The following is a 25,846-nucleotide window of genomic DNA, read 5'->3' on the forward strand; positions in this document are numbered from 1 at the left end:
GTCTTCAATGTACTGGTCAACTAGATCGTATGTTAGCCATGTCTTCAATGTACTGGTCAACTAGATCGTATGTTAGCCATGTCTTCAATGTACTGGTCAACTAGATCGTATGTTAGCCATGTCTTCAATGTACTGGTCAACTAGATCGTATGTTAGCCATGTCTTCAATGTACTGGTCAACTAGATCGACTTGTAAAGAAAAACTGTCTTGGAAAATGTTGTCTACCGACTTTGGCTTCTTCAGTTGCGTGTTAAGTGATAGTGAGACACACAAGAGAAATAGAAGTAAACAAAGTGATAGTGAGACACACAAGAGAAATAGAAGTAAACAAAGTGATAGTGAGACACACAAGAGAAATAAAAGTAAACAAAGTGATAGTGAGACACAGAAATAGAAGTAAACAAAGTGATAGTGAGACACACAAGAGAAATAGAAGTAAACAAAGTGATAGTGAGACACACAAGAGAAATAGAAGTAAACAAAGTGATAGTGAGACACACAAGAGAAATAGAAGTAAACAAAGTGATAGTGAGACACACAAGAGAAATAGAAGTAAACAAAGTGATAGTGAGACACACAAGAGAAATAAAAGTAAACAAAGTGATAGTGAGACACAGAAATAGAAGTAAACAAAGTGATAGTGAGACACAGAAATAGAAGTAAACAAAATGATAGTGAGACACAAGAGAAATGGAAGTAAAACAACTCAGTTCAAAGTGTTCACATTTTATTTGATCACAACATAGTGAAGACAGCAACACAACAGCAAATAACTTCAAGTCTAGAGTTTCATAGTGTAGTGACTTGTGAGTGGTCTTCTCTCATTTTCTGCAGTCAAAGTACACAAATCATTCAGTGAAACATTTGTAAGCATGTTTTGATTTGGTCAAGTGAATCTAAATAAATGGAAGCATAATGTGACACATAAAGCTGTGTGGTCACACCATTCCAACTGTACAGCACTTAAACAATGTCAAGATAGCAACTGAGTCACAATTCTAAGAGTGATTCCTATTTCTTTGTTTACACTGGCTGCTTCATTAGTTTCTACAAACATGGCTACCTACACAGACATGGCTACCTACACAGGCCTGGTCATTCAAGATATCTACAAATCACAACCATCAGAAAAAAACAAACAACAGATACCAGCAATGGTAAAGCTTTGATTACATGCCTCTTTACACAGGCCAACATATCAAGTCATCTATACAATCTATCTCCAGTGCTCAGATGTCAAAACATCAAGTCATCTATACAATCTATTTCCAGTGCTCAGATGTCAAAACATCAAGTCATCTATACAATCTATTTCCAGTGCTCAGATGTCAAAACATCAAGTCATCTATACAATCTATCTCCAGTGCTCAGATGTCAAAACATCAAGTCATCTATACAATCTATCTCCAGTGCTCAGATGTCAAAACATCAAGTCATCTATACAATCTATTTCCAGTGCTCAGATGTCAAAACATCAAGTCATCTATACAATCTATCTCCAGTGCACAGATGTCAAAACATCAAGTCATCTATACAATCTATTTCCAGTGCTCAGATGTCAAAACATCAAGTCATCTAAACAATCTATTTCCAGTGCTCAGATGTCAAAACATCAAGTCATCTATACAATCTATCTCCAGGGCTCCAAACTTCATTCAATGTCATACAACTTGTGACATCCATACAAATAATTTTCTACAATGGGATGAAATCCAATAACAACATACATTTTTACATCTAAACAAGTTTTCCCTTACATTCTGACATCTAAACAGGTTTTCCTTACATTCTGACATTTAAACATTTCCCCTTACATTCTGACATCTAAACAAATTTTCCCTTACATTCTGACATCTAAACAAAATTCGTGTAATGAAAGGCATTTCTAGATGGCTACCACTTTGATGTGGTTGGGAAGTAGTGGCCACACATATTCAATTCTAGGTTTAAATCTTGTCTGTTAGCTTTGATCATATTTTCATTCTGATAAAGTTTGGGTTTTCCAAAAATTCCAATTCCTGGAATCTGCTGGAGGGAGCTTTCCTTGGCATCCAGTTTTGTGTTCAGCTTGTCAAAGTATTGTGGGACTACATTGAACATGTCCCTCACTATAGCTTTCATTAGTTCCCTTTATGTTAGCTAACATTCAGTTGCCATTGTAATAAAATGATCAACTCTTCACATAGATACATAGGTGTAGTTACAGTATGGTCTCAGCAACACAATCTAACTATATACAAAACAGAGTGAGAATTAGCTTAAAGCAACAATATCAACAAGTGCTGGTTTCATATATTGCACATACAATATCAAAATGTCTATACAATATCATGTTTTATACAACAGAAAGAACACAGCATTGGATTGGAGACTACTACATCTGTTTGGGGTAGATCGGAGGGGGGGGGGAGGGAGAATTTTATTACTTTTTTTTTCTGGTATTCCAGTCCAACTCATACATTAGCACAAAACCTGCAAGTGTTGAAGCAGTCACAGTTCCGTTTGTTTTACATGTTTCTGATGTTCCTTCAGAGTTTGAAAATAATCTACACACTAGTCCAAACCACCCACAGGAGGAAGGTCCAACTGATACACTTGTCTAAACTAATGGCATAGAACATTGAAGAGGGAAGCTTTGAGCAATATTCTGAAAGCAAGTTCCTTCAACCACCAACCCCACCCTACCCAACCAAAAAAAAAAACAAAAACATTCAAAAATATATTTGTAGTATAACAAATAAAACAGGGTTAATACAAATGCATATATATCCATTGTGTACATCTAATAGCAAGCATGGAATTCCATTGAGGACTAAAGGATTAGCACCACCATTGATATACAACCAGTTGTTATCCAATGAAGTTTGTGAGTCATATGCACATAATACTTTCATCAACAGTCATTTTGTTTTTGTTGAGGTACTTTGGAAACAAATGTTTCCTATCCTAGAATGTGTAAACAAAAGACACACACACACACACATAGTAACTTAATGCTCATAAAACTATGTTTAAAAAAGGCCAGGTATAGTAAGTTGTCAGACAAGGGCTAACATATACATTGAGTGGATGGACTAATATATACAGACAGAGAATGCGCTGACATATACAGCCAGTGGATGCTGATAAATTTAAATACACAACCTTTTTACAACAAATCATAATTATAAAAGGGTTTCAGGTGTAGAATAAACAAATCAAATAGATATCATCTTTTATGAATATAAATTTTAACTTAACAAGGCATCAATGAGGCTGACATCATTCCACACAGTTTTTGCCTCAATGAATAATTCAGTATCAGAACATTGTAGGGACAGTTAACAAAACAATAGTGATCTAGAAGTATACATCTATCTAAAGCAAAGACCATATGTTTATCAATTAGCATTACATACTGGTTACTGCCATTGATTTTTTCCCAGTTTATATACTTGTACTGTTTATTTTGGTCAGAAGCTCCCCTCCTAATTTTTTTCACCTCCAATAAAACAGCCCGCATTTTAACAACCCCCAAAATACATTTTTCCTTATCCATTTATACACCCCCCTGTTTTTCTTTGTACTTATTTGTCCCCATTATTCATAGCTGACAGATAAAATAACCCCACAGCCACAAACTGTATTCAAATATCTTCCCCCCCCCCCCAACACACTTGAACCCTTTGATAGGCCTTCACATTCACTAATTCTAGATTTAGTATTGTATTTAGTATACTGGGTAGATCTAGATCTAATTCTACAGAGTTTAGATTTTATATTCTAGTACTTTTCTCCACACATACACAGGCAAGACTTCATCTAGTTATTCAGTGTTCTTGAAAAAAAAAAATGAAAATATCAATTTGGTTTTATTAGTCAACTTTTGAAAGTGTCCACAATTGTGAGTTACACACCTAAGAATAATTTATTTCATTTTGTTTTTATAACTTTGAACACACACAAAACATGCATTCATGCAGATATTTTCTATTTTAGGGAAAGGAAATATGCTTTGAAAAAATACAAAAAGTCTTTTATTTTTGTGCTACGGAACATTTGTATTCCAATTGTTATAAATAGGCCTTGGCTGCCTGCCATTACGGGGAAATAGAACTAAATACAAAGATTTATAGAAAGCATATGATTTTTCATGAATTTCCATGCTAAGACTCAAATCTATCAAAACTATTTCTTAGCAAGCATCTTAGAGGTAAAAGGAACGTGTAAAAAATTTCAAGAGAGCTCTTGATAGATCAGTCTGTCAGTGGTATTTCACAAATATATATAACAGATGAGCAAAGAGCATAGATCTGCCTATAAGCATAGAGCATTTATTTATCAATGAGCACATTTATTGATCAATGAGCACATTTATTGATCAATGAGCTTATATAGAGTGTAGATCTATCTATGAAAACAAAACGCAGAGAAAAGTATTGTTTGTATATATACTCTATACAAGTGTACTATATCCATTGTCTTGTAACAACAAAAATATCTACAAGTATTGTCCATTGTAATGTTCCCAGCTCTTGGTTTCCATGGGTTGTGGAACTGATGTGGTTGGACTATAAGGCAGTTAGTGAGCTGAACTTGAAGGATGGTCTCCAAAGAGTTCAATGAGGCCTGCTTGTAAGCTGAAAACAAAATGAACTACAAGTCAAAGTCTACACTTGTGACAAAGTGATGCTAGAAAAAAGGAAAGTCAAGTGTACTTTTAAAGTATGGAACTGTCTCATTGATCCAATCAATCCATGTACATTTCAATTTCATTTAGTTTCTACTCCCCTAACAATACTTGACAGTTTGAACACTGAGATGTTGTTATCACTTAGTTCAAACACATGTCTGGCTCTCAAATGTTGTTTTGAAATTTATATTTTTATATTACATCAGCTTCTTGTAGGTCTTGTCAAAAGATAAATGAAATTTAAGAAAAAAAAATAATTTTATATTTAATTAGTCAAAGTCTCTTTAGGGTAAGGATTTATGTCAATGTGCCTTGAAAGTACATTGAACTAAATTTCAAATGTGACATTCTAATATTAGCTAAAGTGACAAAGATCACAGAGTGTCTCTATTTACCTGACATCAAAGCTAGTTCTATCAATCAGCAGTGCTTCCCCATCCAAGTTCATATACAACTTATCCACAAGACGTTCCTCCCCAGTCTCCAGTCTTAATGTTGGCAGAGATGTCAATGACACTTTGTAACGTAATACTCTTTCATTGGTTAGGAAGTTGAAGTCATACTGTGGAATACAATAAGAGTCAGACTCAACATCTAAATAAACAGAAATAATAGCAGTCAGACTCAACATCTAAATAAACAAACAGAAATAATAGCAGTCAGACTCAACATCTAAATAAACAAACAGAAACAATAGCAGAATCAGATCACTGCCTGTATGTTCTGAGGACTGGAATGTATTGGTCATCAGTCAGTCCATGAAAAGAGAGATCAACTTACAGCACCAGTTGTCCAGTCTGCCACCTTAGACAACTGTTTGATGTGTTCCCCTAGAGGACACACAGAAGCTATGTGTATTGTCAGAGCAGAATCTCCAAAGACTGGCACCAGTTTGTTGTTCTTATCTGCCAGATTGACCACATTTAAGTCCACACTGTACAGGGGTCCATTATACACCTGCCACTCACCATTCTCTTTTAAATAAGAAACCTCAGCCTCGACTAATTTCCTGGTTAATATACCTTTGAGTGGAAACACTGTGAAGAGAAAACATTGAGAACTTTAGTTCTGTTGTCTCAGGTCTCAATAAGTAGCTGCAGTTAGTCTAGTCATTCAAAATGTCAGATCTAATGATCTGATAGTTTTATTTTGAATGGTAGGTCACCAACATCAACTTATTGACAGACATTTTCCTTGTAGATACAATAGCTCTACTCTTTTGACTCTATGTACATGGTATAGGTTAGGGCAGAGTTCTTATTCTGTATGACGAATTCATAAAAGTGCTCCTACTTCCCTAGTGCCATTAGAGCATGGAAGGGATTGCCTGAATCAGTCAGGAAAACCAACGACTTACAGAGTTTCTCTAATTAATATGCACCATTAGATTGACACATGAATATGTGTAGGATGTAATTATCTTCTGATAAGAAGGAACAAGTGTAATTTAAAAGGTAATATATAAATCATTAGCTGTCTTCCAGTGTTGTAAATGGTGTATGCTACTAAATATCTTACCTTTATATCTGACATTGCCCATCCATCGATGACGTTCACACATGGCCATCATGTTACCAATCAAACCAAAGCAAGAGATGAGTCCAGCATATCTTACCAGCTTACCACCTATATGTATACTGGCTACATTGGTGGCTGTGGTTTTACCTGAAAGAAATGTTTGTACCATGAGTGAAGTACAAGGAAATGTGAATTTTTCATAGCAACCCTGCTAGCTCAACCCATGCATTTGGTTATGCCTATTTTGGGTTCTGTCAAGTTAAATATGCATGTATATACTGCCAGTGTGAAGTATAAACCATTGGAGTAGTCCAACTGTTAAATCTTTATTTATTGAACCTATTTTTAGTCTACCTCTCTTCTATTATTTTTTCCTCCAAGTTTATGTGCATATTTAGTAAATTTAGATGTATATTTCTATTTTGTCCAAGTCTCAACCTACCCAGGACAATTTTGATGGCTGCAGTAATTGGGTCAATGATACCATGCAAGTACATGGCCAGGTAGTTGCCTGAGCCACATGGGATCACCCCCACTGGCACATTGACTGGAACTAACCCACAGTTTGGATCATCAGTGTTCACCTGGTGGAGCTGTTGCTGTTTCAGAACCAGAGCAGTGGCCACTTCAGAATAAAATCCATCACCACCAACGGCTATTACTCTGGAAGTCAAAGGAAATACTATTAAACTGTACATAAATAGAATGCTTAAAGAAACAAAATATTTCTAAAAATCTTTTTTAAAATAAAGCTTATGTAAGCAACAGAATCCCCAAAATTATTGCCTTATATCTCAATGCTGCAGGAATAAGCTCTCTTTTTCTATATAAAGAAAATTAATTAATTACTAATAATTGCTTAAATAATAAGTTAATTAAAAAAAATGATTCATGTATTGTCAAACTTAGTCCTAGGGTGTGTGATCTAGTCATTTTCTATAATAATATTTGAGCCTAGGGTGTGAGACCTAGTCATTCTCTTGAACAAACTTAGTCCCTCGTCACTCCCTACAACAAAACTATGCCTATGGAATGAAATATACATTCCTACAACAAACATACGCCTATGGAATGTCAAATATACATTCCTACAACAAACATACGCCTATGGAATGTCAAATATACATTCCTACAACAAACTTAGGCCTAGGGATAAAAACTTAGTCATTCCTTTCAACTATGCAGAGGTCAGTCTTCGTAGTATTTTTTTTAAAACTTTCTTCCTTTGTTGTTTTTTTTTTTTGGCCTACAAATACATGACAAGTGAAACTATTCCTAGCGTGTAGCCAACTAAAAGCTCCAACTAACTGGACACGTGAGAAGACAACCTTGGGAAAACATGACAATAAAAGGGTGTAGAGAAAGTGAATAGGCTCCTAGTGTCTGTGTCAGCTTTTGAAAGATGATTGGTGTCCAGTGAGATCGTAGATCAAATAGTGAAATCTAGACATGCAATCTCTAAAAGCAGTCCAAATACTAACAACTATAGTGATCTACTACATCTAGCAACAACGCAAGAAAAGCGACACACGCTGCACCCCATTACATCTATCACCTTTGAGAAAAAAAAAGATCCCTTTCTTTAATGGCATAATCAAATTACTCAGTCTGATGCATTTCAACCAGAGATAGCCTTTTGTTTGACTCTGTTCCTTTTAGTTCCCGTCAAAAGGAAGGTAAAAACTAAGTGTTCCAAGACTTGCAGACGACATCTTTCATTTCCTGCCTACTTTAGTTCGCGCCAAAAAGAAATGCCATTAGACTCCATTACACAACTACTAAGACAACTCAAAGAGGAAAACACCTGCAGCTATCAGCAGAAAAAGGAAAGACAAACGTTCATCAAAGTCTTGGGTCAGGTCCTCCCCCCTCCCCTCACTTGTCCCCATGTCAGGTAAATATCAGTAGGAAGGAAGTAAATCTAGTTAGAGGGAATTATGGGCCACAAGTTACTCTTGGTCTTGGCCTCTATAAATCAGAAGGTACAGAACTCTGGGAAGACGCTATGATAAGCCTCGCCTTGACTATCTGTACAAGAGCATGTTCGCGTGTTTCCTATGCAGCCATTACAGTTTCTGTCTAAAGCATTAGCTGTCTCAGGTTACCAAGGTAACACTCAACTATACCGTGCTTTTTTTTGTTAAAGTCAGTCCAGAAAGTTCTGTCCTGAATACATTCCAAAATGTTGACTTGATGTAGACAGTAAACAAGTTTGTATTTGAAAGTATATAACTAGTATCAGCTCTCAGCTGTCTGTAGGTTTGGGTTGATACTTGATGTAGACAGTAAACAAGTTTGTATTTGAAAGTATATAACTAGTATCAGCTCTCAGCTGTCTGTAGGTTTGGGTTGATACTTGATGTAGACAGTAAACAAGTTTGTATTTGAAAGTATATAACTAGTATCAGCTCTCAGCTGTTTGTATGTTTGGGTTGATACTTGATGTAGACAGTAAACAAGTTTGTATTTGAAAGTATAGAACTAGTATCAGCTCTCGGCTGTCTGTAGGTTTGGATTGATACTTGATGTAGACAGTAAACAAGTTTGTATTTGAAAGTATAGAACAAGTATCAGCTTTCAGCTGTCTGTATGTTTGGGTTGATACTTGATGTACACAGTAAACAAATTTGTATTTGAAAGTATAGAACTAGTATCAGCTCTCGGCTGTCTGTATGTTTGGGTTGATACTTGATGTACACAGTAAACAAATTTGTATTTGAAAGTATAGAACAAGTATCAGCTCTCAGCTGTCTGTAGGTTTGGGTTGATACTTGATGTAGACAGTAAACAAGTTTGTATTTGAAAGTATAGAACTAGTATCAGCTCTCAGCTGTCTGTAGGTTTGGGTTGATACTTGATGTAGACAGTAAACAAGTTTGTATTTGAAAGTATACAACTAGTATCAGCTCTCAGCTGTCTGTAGGTTTGGGTTGATACTTGATGTAGACAGTAAACAAGTTTGTATTTGAAAGTATACAACTAGTATCAGCTCTCAGCTGTCTGTATGTTTGGGTTGATACTTGATGGTACAAGCCAACGCTAGTATTCTGATATTCACATCTATCAGTCAGTAGGCTAGACTTGAATAATACCATAGAGTGTCAGTTGTAAGACAGAATAGGAATGACATTTCAACACATCTTCCCACTTCTTTCCACTGCTGCCTCTAAATTAAAAGTAATCCTATAATAATGTGAAACAGAGTTCAGGTCCAATGTATTCCACTGACGTCCCTGTTATTTAAAGGCCACAGAGAGCTCCAAGTCAAGCTTTTAATAGACCAAAAGTGAATTGAAAGGATTAGCAGATGACAAGAAAAAGACAAAAGCCTGACACTAATGGAAAAAAATGTGGGAAGTGACTAAAAACAATGGCTTGGGAAAGTTGTGCTCTGGCGGGAAACAAAAGGGGGGGACAGGGTGGAATACAGTTGTGGTAGTCAGACGTACTCACAAATAGTAGAACATAATGAAACAAATCTATTCAAGATGTACACCACGTCCTAAACCTACCCAAACTGAGACTGTCCCTACAAGTGTAGCTGTTGGTTCTAACGAGACAGTCTGCTGGTCTAATGCACTAGACATGTACAGTACGAACACAAAACAACTGGCCCACATTCTCTAGTACCAAAACTTTCTGGATGGAAGCGACATGAAAAACAGAAAAAGAAACCAAAAAAAAAAAGCCACAACGTTTGCAAAGTGACAGGAAACTATTGGACTGATGGAAACAAGAAACATTTCTACTCAACACCAATAGTGAAGACCCGTCCAATGAATCACGCGGACAAGCCAACATTGAGCCAGCCTTTTTCAAATACACTCATTGCTATACAATGACAAGTTAGAACATGTGATTCCTTGTAGGTTTGTACTTGACATTTCACAAACTGGATGGACACCTAAACAGTTCTAGTTCATTAAATCAGAGAGATCTCTTGGACCCGATCCTTGTCACTGTTAGCATACATACATTACATGTGTCAGCCAAGATTCACAAGTAAACAGTCACAGACGTAAGGACGTTGACGGCGGAAAGAAAAAGGTTTTCTGGTGTTTTTTTGTTTTTTCCAATCAGAAACGTGAACCAATGAATTGCATCGTTTTACAATTTTGTCTGAATGGTGGCGCTAGAGTCAATGACTTGATTGAAGCTTTCCATTCGAAGTAATCGTATGTGGTAGCTGACAAGGGATGTATCGAGGGGAACTATCTAACAGTCTACATCAGTTATATCAACTTTGTATGTTAAAATGGTTTGATAGGGGCCGAGAATCACTAGTCTAATAGAAGTTTAAACCACTGGTTAGGTACGGGCTGTGAATCACTTGTCTAATAGGAGTTTAAACCACTGGTTAGGTACGGGCGGGGAATCACTTGTCTAATAGGAGTTTAAACCACTGGTTAGGTACGGGCTGTGAATCACTTGTCTAATAGGAGTTTAAACCACTGGTTAGGTACGGGCTGTGAATCACTTGTCTAATAGGAGTTTAAACCACTGGTTAGGTACGGGCTGTGAATCACTTGTCTAATAGGAGTTTAAACCACTTTTTAAACCACTGGTTAGGTACGGGCTGCGAATCACTTGTCTAATAGAAGTTTAAACCACTGGTTAGGTACGGGCTGTGAATCACTTGTCTAATAGAAGTTTAAACCACTGGTTAGGTACGGGCTGTGAATCACTTGTCTAATAGGAGTTTAAACCACTGGTTAGGTACGGGCTGTGAATCACTTGTCTAATAGGAGTTTAAACCACTGGTTTGATAGGGACTGTGAATCACTTGTCTAATAAGAGTTTAAAACACTGATTTGATAGGGGCTGTGAATGACTAGTCTAATAGGTAGGAGTTGAAACAATTGGTTTAATAGACATATTTGTATACACTATTCCATCCATCAAATAGGACATGAATTCAGCAAACTAAAACAGAATGTTCTTAGCACCAATTCCGATGACAGGAATGAGTTAACAAGGCTGACTTCAAGTTAACTACAGTACTATGTAGCCCCCTCATTTTTTTTTTGGAATTCTTTTTCTCCCGCGCTGACAATTTTAAACAGAGTACACAGCTCTAGACTACACTAGACTACACTAGACTGCTCGAGACTGCACTAGACTACTCTAGACTGCACTAGACTACACTAGACTGCACTAGACTACACTAGACTGCACTAGACTACACTAGACTACACTAGACTACACTAGACTGCACTAGACTACACTAGACTGCACTAGATTACACCAGACTACACTAGACTGCACTAGACTACACTAGACTGCACTAGACTACACTAGACTACACTAGACTGCACCTAACCCCCACCCTAACCCTAACCCTACACTAGACTGCACTAGACTACACCAGACTACACTAGACTACACTAGATTACACCAGACTACACTAGACTGCACTAGACTACACTAGACTGCATTAGACTACACTAGACTGCACTAGACTACACTAGACTGCACTAGACTACACTAGACTACACTAGACTGCACTAGACTGCTCGAGACTACACTAGACTACACTAGACTACTCTAGACTGCACTAGACTACACTAGACTGCACTAGACTACACTAGACTGCTCGAGACTGCACTAGACTACACTAGACTACACTAGACTGCTCGAGACTACACTAGACTACACTAGACTGCACTAGACTGCACTAGACTGCTCGAGACTACACTAGACTACACTAGACTACTCTAGACTGCACTAGACTACACTAGACTGCACTAGACTACACTAGACTGCACTAGACTGCTCGAGACTACACTAGACTACACTAGACTACTCTAGACTGCACTAGACTGCACTAGACTACACTAGACTACACTAGACTGCACTAGACTGCTTGAGACTACACTAGACTGCTCGAGACTGCACTAGACTGCACTAGACTGCTCGAGACTACACTAGACTGCACTAGACTGCTCGAGACTACACTAGACTGCACTAGACTGCTCGAGACTGCACTAGACTGCTTGAGACTGCACTAGACTGCTTGAGACTACACTAGACTGCTCGAGACTGCACTATTTTGTTATAGACAAGGAAAAGACTCGTGACAAGAAAAAAAAAATCCCAAAACGAAAGACGCTAATTAAACAAATGACTAGACTAGAGACAACACGTAGATCAATTAGTCAAGTTGTATCCAAACCTAGCATTGATCTCTCACTATAGGCCTACTGTAGCAGATCTATAATCTCAGGGGGAAACACGAACAACTAAAGCTCGATAGTGGTGCCCCCTCTCCTCATTACAACTTGATAATTTGCAGAAAAAAATCCAATATATATATATATATATATATATATAACTACAAGGATTAATTAAACTACATAATTTTAAAGTCTATTTGATATAGTTAGTGGGCGCGGTGGCTGAGTGGTTAAGTGCTTGGCTTCCGAACCTGGGATCCTGAAGTCGAATCACAGTGAAGACTGGCTTTTAATTTCAGGATTTTTAGGGCGTCCCTGGTCCACCCAACTCTAATGAGTACCTGACTTTAGTTGGGTAAAGTAAAGGCGGATGGTCGTTGTTCTGGCCACATGACACCCTGCTCATTGGCCAATGAAACAGATGACCTTAACTAGAATTTTATCTAATTATATGTGTGTGTGTGTCTGCTAGCACAAGTTACAACAATAATGTGCTGTTGATAAATAGAAAGATTGAAGTAGCTTGAGGCTTGTGTTGTTGATAAATAGAAAGATTGAAGTAGCTTGAGGCTTGTGTTGTTGATAAATAGAAAGATTGAAGTAGCTTGAGGCTTGTGTTGTTGATAAATAGAAAGATTGATGTAGCTTGAGGCTTGTGTTTTTGATAAATAGAAAGATTGAAGTAGCCAGAGGCTTGTGTTGTTGATAAATAGAAAGATTGAAGTAGCCAGAGGCTTGTGTTGTTGATAAATAGAAAGATTGAAGTAGCTTGAGGCTTGTGTTGTTGATAAATAGAAAGATTGAAGTAGCACAAGGACTGTGTTGTTGATAAATAGAAAGATTGAAGTAGCTTGAGGCTTGTGTTGTTGATAAATAGAAAGATTGAAGTAGCTTGAGGCTTGTGCTGTTGATAAATAGAAAGATTGAAGTAGCTTGAGGCTTGTGTTGTTGATAAATAGAAAGATTGATGTAGCTTGAGGCTTGTGTTTTTGATAAATAGAAAGATTGAAGTAGCCAGAGGCTTGTGTTGTTGATAAATAGAAAGATTGAAGTAGCCAGAGGCTTGTGTTGTTGATAAATAGAAAGATTGAAGTAGCCAGAGGCTTGTGTTGTTGATAAATAGAAAGATTGAAGTAGCTTGAGGCTTGTGTTGTTGATAAATAGAAAGATTGAAGTAGCACAAGGACTGTGTTGTTGATAAATAGAAAGATTGAAGTAGCACAAGGACTGTGTTGTTGATAAATAGAAAGATTGAGGTAGCACAAGGACTGTGTTGAATGTCAAAACCGAGAAGATAATGTTTAATGTCACTCACGGCACCCCAGGGGGAGGTAACACTTAGAACGCTTGACTTGAATGATGGGGCTGGGGCTTGGATGGAGAGTTCCACTGGCTAGAGTGTGATTTAAGTAGACAGGGGCGCGTCAAGTTTTGAGCCACAAGTTCAATTGGAAAACGTGAGCTGAGCTAATCTTGTTAAAGACGATGTTTTAAGTGAACACACAAGGCACGGAACTCTTCGCTTTACAGCGTCCTAGTTCTGCTCGTTTAGCTCCCTTTTCATTTCTTTACTAGAGATCTAGTCTGAATCTAAAAGAAACGAAACTGGGAGTTTTTTTTATCTTTTCCCAGTGAATGACTAGATTGGTTTAAAACACCGAACCTAGTTCGTTGTGATGAGCCACACGTACACGCAGCCATTGGGATTGAAAATGCGTAAAATCGAGTCACTTGCTGGAGAAAAAGTATGAATGAAGATGCAGTCCGCCATTAAAAAAGAGAAGGAAAAAAAAGCGAGAGAGCAACCTGCTATGATTAACCCAGACCATGGGCGTAGCCAGGGGGGGGGGGTTCTTGGGGTTCAAACCCCCCCCCCCCCCGAAATGAATTCCCCCCCCCAAGGGGGGGGGAATCGGAATTTAGTGACTGATTTTTTGCTTTGATTTTGTTTATTTTAGGTGAGATTTTAATACTAAACCATCACTTGCCCTAGCACAACCAAAGGGGTTTTGAGTTTAAAACCCCCTACCAGGGGGGTTCGAGTTTAAAACCCCCTACCAGGGGGGTTCGAGTTTAAAAACCCCTACCAGGGGGGTTCGAGTTTAAAAACCCCTACCAGGGGGGTTCGAGTTTAAAACCCCTACCAGAGCGGTTCGAGTTTAAAAACCCCTACTAGGGGTTTTGAGTTTAAAACCCCCTACCAGGGATTTTGAGTTTTAATCCCCCTACCTGGGGTTTTTGCAGTTAACTCCCACTCTTCTATAAAACAAAACAAAAAAAAAAATGCAAACGAAAATCCCCTAATTCCAAGAGCACAGTTAAGGAAGATTTTGATTTTAAAACCCCGTCTAAAATTTACGATAAACCCCCTCTTTAATATAAAAAAAAAGCTATTTACGCACTCAAAATGTTATGAGCGTAGCTAAATGGGTTTCGACTCAGTTTTGAGTTTAAACCCCACTTCAGTGGGGTTTGAAGGAAAAAAATACCTCTTTTTAATAATAAAAAAAAAGCAAATTATACACTAAAAATGTTATGAATGTAGTCTATGGGGTTTTGAGTTTAAACTCCCCTCCAGTGGAGTTTGAAGCTAAAAAGTACCTCTTCAATATAAATAAAAGAAAATTACTCACTCTAAAATCTATGAGCGTAGTCAAAGGGGTTTTGAGTTTAAACCCCCCGCCATCTTCAGTGTAAGAAAAAAAGCAAATTACGCACTCAAAATGCTATGAGCGTTGCCGAATGGGGTTTTGAGTTTAAACCCCCATTCAGAGGGGTTTGGTGCTAAAAATACATCTTCAATATAAAAAAAAAGCAAATTACACACTAAAATTATTTGAGCGTAGCCAAGCCAATCGGGGGTTTTGAGTTTCTTCTACAGATGGCTTTTTTTTTTTAAAGTTTACAACCCCTCCAGATGGTTTTGAGTCTAAGATCCCCCTACAGAGCATTTTGAGGTGGAAAACCCCCAACAGAAGATTTTGACGATAAAACTTCTCTTTTCAATATAAAATCTAAAGCAACTACAGTCACTTAATTCTAAGAGCGTATTCAAGAGAGGTTACACATTTTTACCAGTGGCAGGGCTCCATTAATAAACTGCAGTGAATAGTCATCTGCCGAAATCGAAAAACGCTAAATATAGCTCAACAAAGATGGCTAAGACAGATTTCAGGAGTCAGTTATAGAGATCGGATCTAAATCAAGGAAATCCTATGCCGAACTGGGAGTCGACCCCTTAGTAAGATTGTGAGAGGACGCATGAGGTTTGCGGGACATGTTCTCCGACAAAATGAATTACGCATAAGAAGAGTTGCAATGATATCCTAGTACAACTTGACGCCACTCATTCATGGAGGTCCTCATGGTAGGTGGGAAGAGGCTTCAGACATTACCAGTGACAGATTTTTATGGAAACTGCTTGACGTCAAATGCTCCGAACGGCGTGGGAGGATCTAAGTCAGTAAGAATAGCACATTAGGTTTTTGAAATAAAACTTTTTAATAGCATTAAAATGGACTGTAGATACCTCAGAATATGCATTTTGTTGGCTTTCAATACCAGAAATAGTGCTTGGCGGCGGGGCTTCCCCCCACGCTAGGGGAGCTCCTAGCGCTCCCCCAGACCCCTTTGCTAATAATGGCGGGGAGTTCACAATTTTATGGAAACAGCTTGATGGCAAATGCGCCGAACGACGAGGGAGGGTCTAAGTCAGTAAGAAGAGCACAATAGGTTTTTTAAATAGAACTTTTTAATAGCAGGAAAATGCACTGTAGATACCTCAGAATATGCATTTTGTTGGTTTTCAATATCAGAAATAGTGCTTGGCGGCGGGGCTATGCCCCGCGCTGGGGGAGCTTCAAGCGCTCCCCCAGACCCCTTTGCTAGTAATGTCGGGGAATCTACAATTTTTTCACTAACTCATGGAAGAACCTATTCTAGGGCACAATAAACGTCTTCCGAAAGAATGAAGGGTCAGAATGTAATAAAGATTATGTACACACACACACACATAAATACATATAATTTTTTTTTCGCCGGGGGGGGGGGGTCGGGGGGGGGGGGAGAAAAAAATTTACCCCCCCAAAACCCCCCCCCCGAAAAAAAATCCTGGCTACGCCCATGACCCAGACACATAGGTCCAGCCCAAGTCTCTCTAGACACGAGTATGCCAGATGTTTTCACTGTACGGCTGCGCTATTCTAGACATTGGGCGGGAGCCACTGACCGTCTCTTTTTACGGTTAGAACAAAGAGAAAATTTCCAAGCAAACAATAAAACAAACTCTTCGAGATTGGAAGAACAAATAGATGCAAGTCTTCCAATCCAACTAGCTCGGTAGACCCCAGTGGAAGAGTTGTGTGTGTGTGTTGGGACCAGACTTAGTTCTCTTTCAAATGGAGTCATTTGGAGTTGGTGAAATCTCAAGCAAAAGGAAGGAACAACGTATATACGATGAAAAAGTTTATAGTTCCCCTTTCAGACCTTGCGATTTATAGGGCAGATGAGATAAAGGTCACGTTTTGTATGGCCAACAGTTAACGAGGGTGTCTTGTAGCCAGCAAAACGACCAACCACTCAATATTCCCATCCTTCACGGTGATTCGAACCCAGAACCCCTCGGTTCGGAAGCCAAGCGTTTTATCACAATATATACCATCTCTTTAATCCCTCTACCTTTTTTTTTATTTTTGACATTTGTCACTTTTTATATTACACACACACAGTGTGTGGGGTGGTGACGTTTGTGTACCTAGTTCAACATGCAAGCCGTGGAGTAAAATAGAAAAAAATCATTAATTACCCTTGTACTGTGGACAAATCAACATCCTGGAAAGCTGTTCTAGCGTCATTCGGTCTTGTTGTTTCTGTAATAATACCATAATAAGTTCTAGAGTGAAAATATTTGCAAGGGTTTGAGGGGAAATTAAAATCACCATTGCTAAGTGAATCAGAAGTTATGTCTATCACCACTGCTAAGTGGGTCACAAGTTATGTCTATCACCACTGCCTAGTGAGTCAGAAGTTATGTCTATTACCATTACCTAGTGAGTCAGAAGTTATGTCTATTACCATTACCTAGTGAGTCAGAAGTTATGTCTATCACCACTGCCTAGTGAGTCAGAAGTTATGTCTACCACCACTGCCAAGTGAGTCAGAAGTTATGTCTATCACCACTGCCTAGTGAGTCAGAAGTTATGTCTATTACCATTACCTAGTGAGTCAGAAGTTATGTCTATTACCATTACCTAGAGAGTCAGAAGTTATGTCTATGACCACTGCCTAGTGAGTCAGAAGTTATGTCTATTACCATTACCTAGTGAGTCAGAAGTTATGTCTATTACCATTACCTAGTGAGTCAGAAGTTATGTCTATTACCATTACCTAGTGAGTCAGAAGTTATGTCTATCACCACTGCCTAGTGAGTCAGAAGTTATGTCTATCACCACTGCCTAGTGAGTCAGAAGTTATGTCTATCACCACTGCCTAGTGAGTCAGAAGTTATGTCTACCACCACTGCCAAGTGATTCAGAAGTTATGTATATTTTGAGCTAGATATAAATGAATTTAGTTCGTTAGAGCTCGAACTCCGGTTATCTATTTTAGACTGCTGCGCTTTTCCATAAAGCTCCACGTTGCTCCAAGATGTACAAGTTGTGCTTACTAATGTGGGTAGAAAAGAGGAAGTAATAATCTGGACAAAATAGTGGTCTCTCTAATCTTGCACTGATTGCAAGTAACATGGTTCTGCCTGGCCAGTATTTTATGACATTCTCTGTGTAGGCAGTGCCAGATAAACGTTCCTAAAACGACTAGTCTGGCTATTCGAAATATAGGGACGTCAACAGCGATCCCATTGGTTAGAAATGTACAAGCTTTATCGTCTGCTGGCTCAGGTGTTCACTAGCCTCTACATTTTTTTATGACTTGATACACTGGCTACATCCTAGCTACTGAATCAAGTGCCAGCCATTAAAATCTCACAAATGTTGTATTCTACCAGCAATGGCCATAAAGTAGGAGTTGAGCCTAACTAGTTTGTGTACACTCGTAATAGACAGTATATGTAAGTATCATACACACGCTAGCTAATCACTCGCCCACAGAATATAGAGTCTATACTAGATCATATTAATATATCATATAAGCTAGATGAAAACAACATGAGCATCTTAGATTTATGCAACAAGCATGCAACCAAGTAAAGGATTACACTTATATGATATACAACTATAGAATGGTGATTAAAAATGTAGGGCACAGAGGATTCCCCCCACCAAGAAAAAATAAACCACTAGGTTGTAGAAGATTTAAACCATGTCCAAAGTAATTCGAACGTTGAATGCTATGAAAGCTTACTTACCATACACTTTAAAGGTAATGCCACACGCCTTAAAGAGAGGTGCCACTTTCTTGTGAAATATTCTGCTGCCTGTTTTCGTGCCGCTGTGTGGGTTGACAATGACAAGGAAGTGTCTGGGCCTGTCTCGATCTGGGAAGTGAAACAGACAGTGAGATCATGCTGATCAATAGAGTCTGAGCGTAACATTGGCCGCTGACCTGAACAGAATGGAGGCATTACAGGAACTTTGCAACTAAATCACATTGCTACACCAATTTCTCGAACGCAGTGCTCCACCAGTCCGAGACTAAGGCAGCTTTTGTTTTTTAAGGAAGTTTGATTCTTACGCGAAGACAGTCACCAGCACGTCGCAGATAGAAGACTTAATGTTGGAAAGACAACAAGAGATCCGCCTGGAACACTAGATAATTCATTTTCTAATGTGTTTTGTTGCTATTAACTAGAGCTAACTAGTGCATGAAGAGACACGTCCAATTGTTATTTAATGTCATATCAGCTGTACGCTTGACTACCGTGTGAATAAGTCAACACATTTCAAGTTCACTACCTCTCATGGTGTCCTGGTCATGCAACAGGCTCAGACACAAGTCACTAAAGTGATCAAACAGTTGTCCACACTATGTATTCAGGACGTCTGGCTTGCATTTCGTCATCGCGTACACCTGAGAACCAGAATGGAGTCACAAGAGCCATCGACTTTATTTGGAATTTATTTCCGGTCTGTCTCTCTGTCCAGAATGCGATGAAAATGTTTCTGTCAAATAGTTTTATTCATTTTTTTTTTTCGAAAGTACCAAATTAGGCTGAACTTGTAAGTTAAAAATAGATCCTATCAAAGTGCCTACTCAATGTTTTCAAATGATATTTTGGACTGAGTATATCAGACTACAGACACTTCAAACAAATATAATAATAATAATAATAATAAAGGATTTTTTTTTTTTGGGGGGGGGGGGGGATGATTGTGCCACAGATCAAGGGGAGATAATCTGTGTAGAAAGCGAAGGTACACTTCTGAATGAATATCAACACTATTCGGCTTGAAAAGTAGTAGAGACCTGGCCCCCACTTGACACAGCCTTGTCGCGTCTTCAGTTCAATGTCTACTTTAGCACTCATCGCAGCTTCAAATCTCTGATTTGGAGTCTTCAAGGCAGGACTCTGAACTACAGTTTTAAAGATGCAGATGAAATACAAACTTTGTATTCCCACCCGCTAACTCTCTTCTCTCTCTCTCTCTCTCTCTCTATCTATCTATCTCTCTCTCTCTCTATATATATATATATATATATATATATATATATTCATATTCTCTCTCTCTCTCTCTCTCTCTCTCTCTATATATATATATATATATATATATATATATATATATATTCATTTTACCTTTGATCTTTTCGTTTATCAGCCTGATAAAACAGATAGGAAAAACTGATAGTGGCAGCTGCTTGTCAAGAATGTTTACACAAACACACACAGGCCAAACGCCTAGTTACATTTCTGAATAACGACCTTGATAGAAAACTTGACCCGTGGAGGACATGTGGTAATACATTGGAATGGCAAGGCTACATTTCCACATCCAACTACAACAGCCACACGACTTGTGAACATTTCAGCGATAACGAGGGAATCCTTCACTCTTGATACTAGACCTACAGAAGCCACTACATGACCATACAAGAACTGTCAACCGAAATGTGCTTGTTAATTGGCTCAGGAATGCTCATGACATTGCCATAGTTTGTCTGTAAGTTATATAGGTCAGTGTTAGACAACTGCATCCAAATCTCAAGTGTAAAAGCTTTTAGTTTCCATCAGACCTCCTAGCAGGCATTAGAATGAGGAAAGTCAAATGTGATAAATATATCTACATTTATAGTCTTCTAAGATAGTCAAAATTTAGAGTGCATAAATGTTCTACCATATTCAAAATTTGTATGAATGTTCTATGATAGTCAAAATATATAGCGTATGAATGTTCTATGATAGTCAAAATATATAGCGTATAAATGTTCTATGATAGTCAAAATATATAGCGTATAAATGTTCTATGATAGTCAAAATATATAGCGTATAAATGTTCTATGATAGTCAAAATATATAGCGTATAAATGTTCTATGATAGTCAAAATATATAGCGTATAAATGTTCTATGATAGTCAAAATGTATAGTATACAGAGACTATATTTTCCTTGTCTACCAACTACTTGGACCATTTAGACCAGACTTCCTCCAGAAATCTCTTGCCGAGCGTCAATCAAGTCGAGAGGCCAATATTTACAAGTACGTCTAAAGTTAGACTGAAAGTGGCCATGTGGAACATTTCTAGAAGGCTTGCCTCTAGTTTAGCCACCAACGTTATAATGGAGGCCTTGGCGTGCTAGGTTAAAGGTTAACACGCAAATAATCGGGCCACTAATCAAGTATCATTGAATGATGAAAGTTCAATAAGTGATTGCGTCAGATACAGTTTTTTTGTGTGTACATTTCATAAAGAACATTTCAGGCGTGAAGACAAACAAATGCGCCCCAATTCTTTAAGAGTTATTTGATTTTGTACAAATCTTACCCACATTGATGCTTCAAAAAAAAAGTCCTCGTAGGAGCCCAAGGGTTTAAATGTAAATTATTGACATTTCTACCAAACAAAGAGTTTTAAAAAATTGATTTCATTCTAAAAGTCGTTTTCAACATAATCGAGACACGCATCTTAAATTTAGTTTCAACCATTAAAGAAACAAAGAGAAACAAAATTAGGATGAAGGTAATCAATAAAAAAAAAAGCGCGATTACGTCCTACGACTGCTCAGAATCACTCAGTTAATTGAGACTTAGTGCTGGCAGCTGAGATAAGACCAAACAGACAAACTCCTGGGACAGAGGTGAAATAGAAACCGCTGAGGAATGAACACTAATGACCAACGGCTAATTCAAAGATAAAGAAAAGTTTAGATAAATCACATGGCGTGACGAAAGTGTTCTCTGGTGCGCATGCGCGTATTGTATCCCAGTGCACGTGCTGCATGTCCCTCAGAGTCTCCTAGGGATATTTAAGGTCAACCTCTAAATCTGTTCTGTGACGGACTCATAAATGTTGCAGAACGAGAGATGACTCCCAGTACAAAGAGTCTCTAGGGAGGCTATCTTACGTCCGTCCATTCAGCTGTTTTGTGACCATCATAATCACTAATGTAATTCATTTAAACATATACATCTATTAATTAATCTCATTAGGGTTCACTTAGTAGGAAATGTGTTTCTCATTGAAGGCGGTGAACGCTAGTCCAAGTGCATTTTTTTTCAGATGTCACCAATGAATCGAGAGGTTAACTGGCGCATAGAAGACAATCTCTAAAATTTACAATTGATAAAAAAAAGTCTTTTGGCCAATGACGTAATGAAATGTAGTTGCCATGGACCAAATGTCGTAATGTAAGTAAGTACCAAATGTATTGAAGTGTAGGTACTCTAGACCAACTATTGTAATGAAAAGTAGAGACTATGGACCAAATGTCGTAATGAAATATAGGCACTTTGGACCAAATGTCGTAATGAAATGTAGGTACTATGGACCAAATGTAGTTGTAATGAAATGTAGGCACTATGGACCAAATGTTGTAATGAAATGTAGGTACTATGGACCAAATGTCGTAATGGAATGTAGGTACTATGGACCAAATGTTGTAATGAAATTTAGATACTATGAACCAAATGTCGTAATGGAATGTAGGTACTATGGACAAAATGTCGTTGTAATGAAATTTATATACTATGAACCAAATGTCGTAATGGAATGTAGGTACTATGGACCAAATGTCGTAATGAATTGTAGGTACTGCAAACCAGATGAAGTTATTTCACAAAAAACGTATATCTCTCTAGCCTTTCTCTAGCCAGCCACAGCTGTTCCAGTGTTTCTCAGCAATCGGGAGCTTATCCCCCGTAAATAAACAAAGCTAATTCTATTTGTTAGATTCACATTTCACACAAGTTGCTGTTGATTTCTCCTCCCTCCGCACAACATTCCACAATGTGAAAGAACATGGCGCGTGGGTGTTTTGAAAGGACTAGAAGAATTGGGAGACAGCATTAGAGTCTGTTCCATGGCTAGAGGGAAGAAACTCGCGCACGCAGTCAAACTTCAACCAATGAGCAACTCGTTATTTCAACCAAAAAGTCAATAAAAAGTATCATGGGATTTCTCTCCTGAGTGAAAGTTGAAAACGAAAATGTTCTAGAAAGTTGTGTTGTTGTTTTTTAAATACAAGAAACAATGAGACAGAAGAGAACATAGCCACCGAGATGGTTTGCATTTCTTACACTGACTTGGGATAATAGAAACTGGCTTAGAAGCCAATGGAAATTAATAACAAAAAAAACAATTTTAAAAAATATAAAGCGTATATTGAGTGAAGGGAGACGACTGCTGCAATATTTGTTAACACTGCAAGGTTTATCTCCCATTTTTGCTAAAGAAAAAAAAACCCACGAATTAATTGCATAATTTGTTTCTATTGATTCAAGTGTTCTTTCACGATGAGTGTCCTAATTAACTTCAACCTGATCCGAGTATGGGAATTGGAAGTAAAAATGTGTAAAACAATCACCACCTAGACCTAGACCCAGACCTAAACCTAGACCCAGACTTAGACCCAGACATAATCCTAGACCTAGACCTAGACCCAGACATAAACCTAGACCCAGACCTAGACCTAGACAGACTTGAAGAGAGAGAGAGAGAGAGAGACCGTCAAATCCCAACAGATGGGAAGACTAGTATGAGTTATGTTAACAAGTCTCGATACTTAAGTGGCAATGCCAGTTATAAGGAAGCAAGACTGTACACACAGCAGTCAATCAATTAAGTCAGTTACAAATAAGACTCTGTACACACAGCAGTCAATCAATTAAGTCAGTTACAAATAAGACTCTATACACATAGCAGTCAATCAATAAAGTCATTTACAAATAAGACTCTATACACACTGCAGTCAATCAATTAAGTCATTTACAAATAAGACTCTGTACACACTGCAGTCAATCAATTAAGTCAGTTACAAATAAGACTCTGTACACACAGCAGTCAATCAATTAAGTCAGTTACAAATAAGATGCTGTACACACTGCAGTCAATCAATTAAGTCAGTTACAAATAAGATGCTGTACACACTGCAGTCAATCAATTAAGTCAGTTACAAATAAGACTTTGTACACACTGCAGTCAATCAATTAAGTCAGTTACAAACAAGACTTTGTACACACTGCAGTCAATCAATCAAGTCAGTTACAAATAAGATGCTATACACACTGCAGTCAATCAATTAAGTCAGTTACAAATAAGACTTTGTACACACTGCAGTCAATCAATTAAGTCAGTTACAAATAAGACTCTGTACACACTGCAGTCAATCAATCAAGTCAGTTACAAATAAGATGCTGTACACACTGCAGTCAATCAATTAAGTCAGTTACAAATAAGACTCTGTACACACAGCAGTCAATCAATTAAGTCAGTTACAAATAAGACTCTATACACACAGCAGTCAATCAATTAAGTCAGTTACAAATAAGATGCTGTACACACTGCAGTCAATCAATTAAGTCAGTTACAAATAAGACTTTGTACACACTGCAGTAAATCAATTAAGTCAGTTACAAATAAGACTCTGTACACACAGCAGTCAATCAATTAAGTCAGTTACAAATAAGACTCTGTACACACAGCAGTCAATCAATTAAGTCAGTTACAAATAAGACTTTGTACACACTGCAGTCAATCAATTAAGTCAGTTACAAATAAGACTTTGTACACACTGCAGTCAATCAATCAAGTCAGTTACAAATAAGATGCTGTACACACTGCAGTCAATCAATTAAGTCAGTTACAAATAAGACTTTGTACACACTGCAGTCAATCAATTAAGTCAGTTACAAATAAGACTTTGTACACACTGCAGTCAATCAATTAAGTCAGTTACAAATAAGATGCTGTACACACTGCAGTCAATCAATTAAGTCAGTTACAAATAAGACTTTGTACACACTGCAGTCAATCAATTAAGTCAGTTACAAATAAGACTTTGTACACACTGCAGTCAATCAATCAAGTCAGTTACAAATAAAATGCTGTACACACTGCAGTCAATCAATTAAGTCAGTTACAAATAAGACTCTGTACACACAGCAGTCAATCAATTAAGTCAGTTACAAATAAGACTTTGTACACACAGCAGTCAATCAATTAAGTCAGTTACAAATAAGACTTTGTACACACTGCAGTCAATCACTTAAGTCTGTTACAAATAAGACTTTGTACACACTGCAGTCAATCACTTAAGTCAGTTACAAATAAGATTCTGTACACACAGCAGTCAATCAGTCAAGTCAGTTACAAATAAGATTCTTTACACACAACAGTCAATCAATTAAGTCATTTACAAATAAGATTCTGTACACACTGCAGTCAATCAATTAAGTCAGTTACAAATAAGATTCTGTACACACAGCAGTCAATCAATCAAGTCAGTTACAAATAAGACTGTACACACAGCAGTCAATTAACATTTGATTTAAAAAAAAACAAAGACTTTGAGGAGAGTTCTTATAAATATATATATGTGTGTGTGTGTGTGGGGGGGTATTTAATAGCTCAATGATGCGTGAAGTAACTTGGTACGCCGGCGACAGGTCCAATCGAGTCTAACGGAAAAGATTTAGTCAATGAGGAGTGGGGAAGTCCCAGCAGACGTGACGGGCAGTCAGGTGTAGAGAGGAGCAGTCAGCTGGAGAGATAAACTCCATCCAATCCAAACGGATGCCAACATTAATTGGACTAGTAAATCAGTTAATGACAAGACTTTTAATCGCCTTTGAATGTTTATGACTATATATTTTTAATTAGCATCAACAATCAGTGGCACTGCCGATTAGGTCGCTGAAAGAAATGAGTTCAGGTAGTTAGTCGAGGGAGAATGGTTGAATGACCACAGATCAGACAGCCGATTGGTCAATCCAAAGCTAGGGTTTAATGAGGACAGCACTTTAGTCACATGACTATTATATAATTATATAGATGTATTTACAAAAACAACTATTTCGTAACACGAATGTTTTT

At 37.8% G+C, this 25,846-nt stretch overlaps 1 protein-coding gene across 4 annotated transcripts in view; it reads right to left on the reverse strand.

The window, feature by feature from the left end:
• Positions 1–715: 715 nt before the first annotated feature.
• Positions 716–25,846, reverse strand: part of LOC106060093 (ceramide kinase-like) — a 45,544-nt gene continuing 20,413 nt past the window's right edge. For all 4 annotated transcript variants that reach the window (XM_056030757.1, XM_013217869.2, XM_013217868.2 and 1 more), the window contains exons 4-10: positions 18,729–18,857; positions 17,169–17,232; positions 6,634–6,854; positions 6,192–6,338; positions 5,454–5,710; positions 5,069–5,235; positions 716–4,620 (exon numbers count right to left, since the gene is read on the reverse strand). In XM_056030757.1, coding sequence (XP_055886732.1) covers positions 4,563–4,620; positions 5,069–5,235; positions 5,454–5,710; positions 6,192–6,338; positions 6,634–6,854; positions 17,169–17,232; positions 18,729–18,857 — 1,043 coding nt within the window. In that variant the 3' untranslated portion in view covers positions 716–4,562. The remainder of the gene's footprint in view (positions 4,621–5,068; positions 5,236–5,453; positions 5,711–6,191; positions 6,339–6,633; positions 6,855–17,168; positions 17,233–18,728; positions 18,858–25,846) is intronic.

Source organism: Biomphalaria glabrata, chromosome 5 (genome assembly GCF_947242115.1).
Source record: "Biomphalaria glabrata chromosome 5, xgBioGlab47.1, whole genome shotgun sequence".
NCBI lineage: Eukaryota > Metazoa > Mollusca > Gastropoda > Planorbidae > Biomphalaria > Biomphalaria glabrata.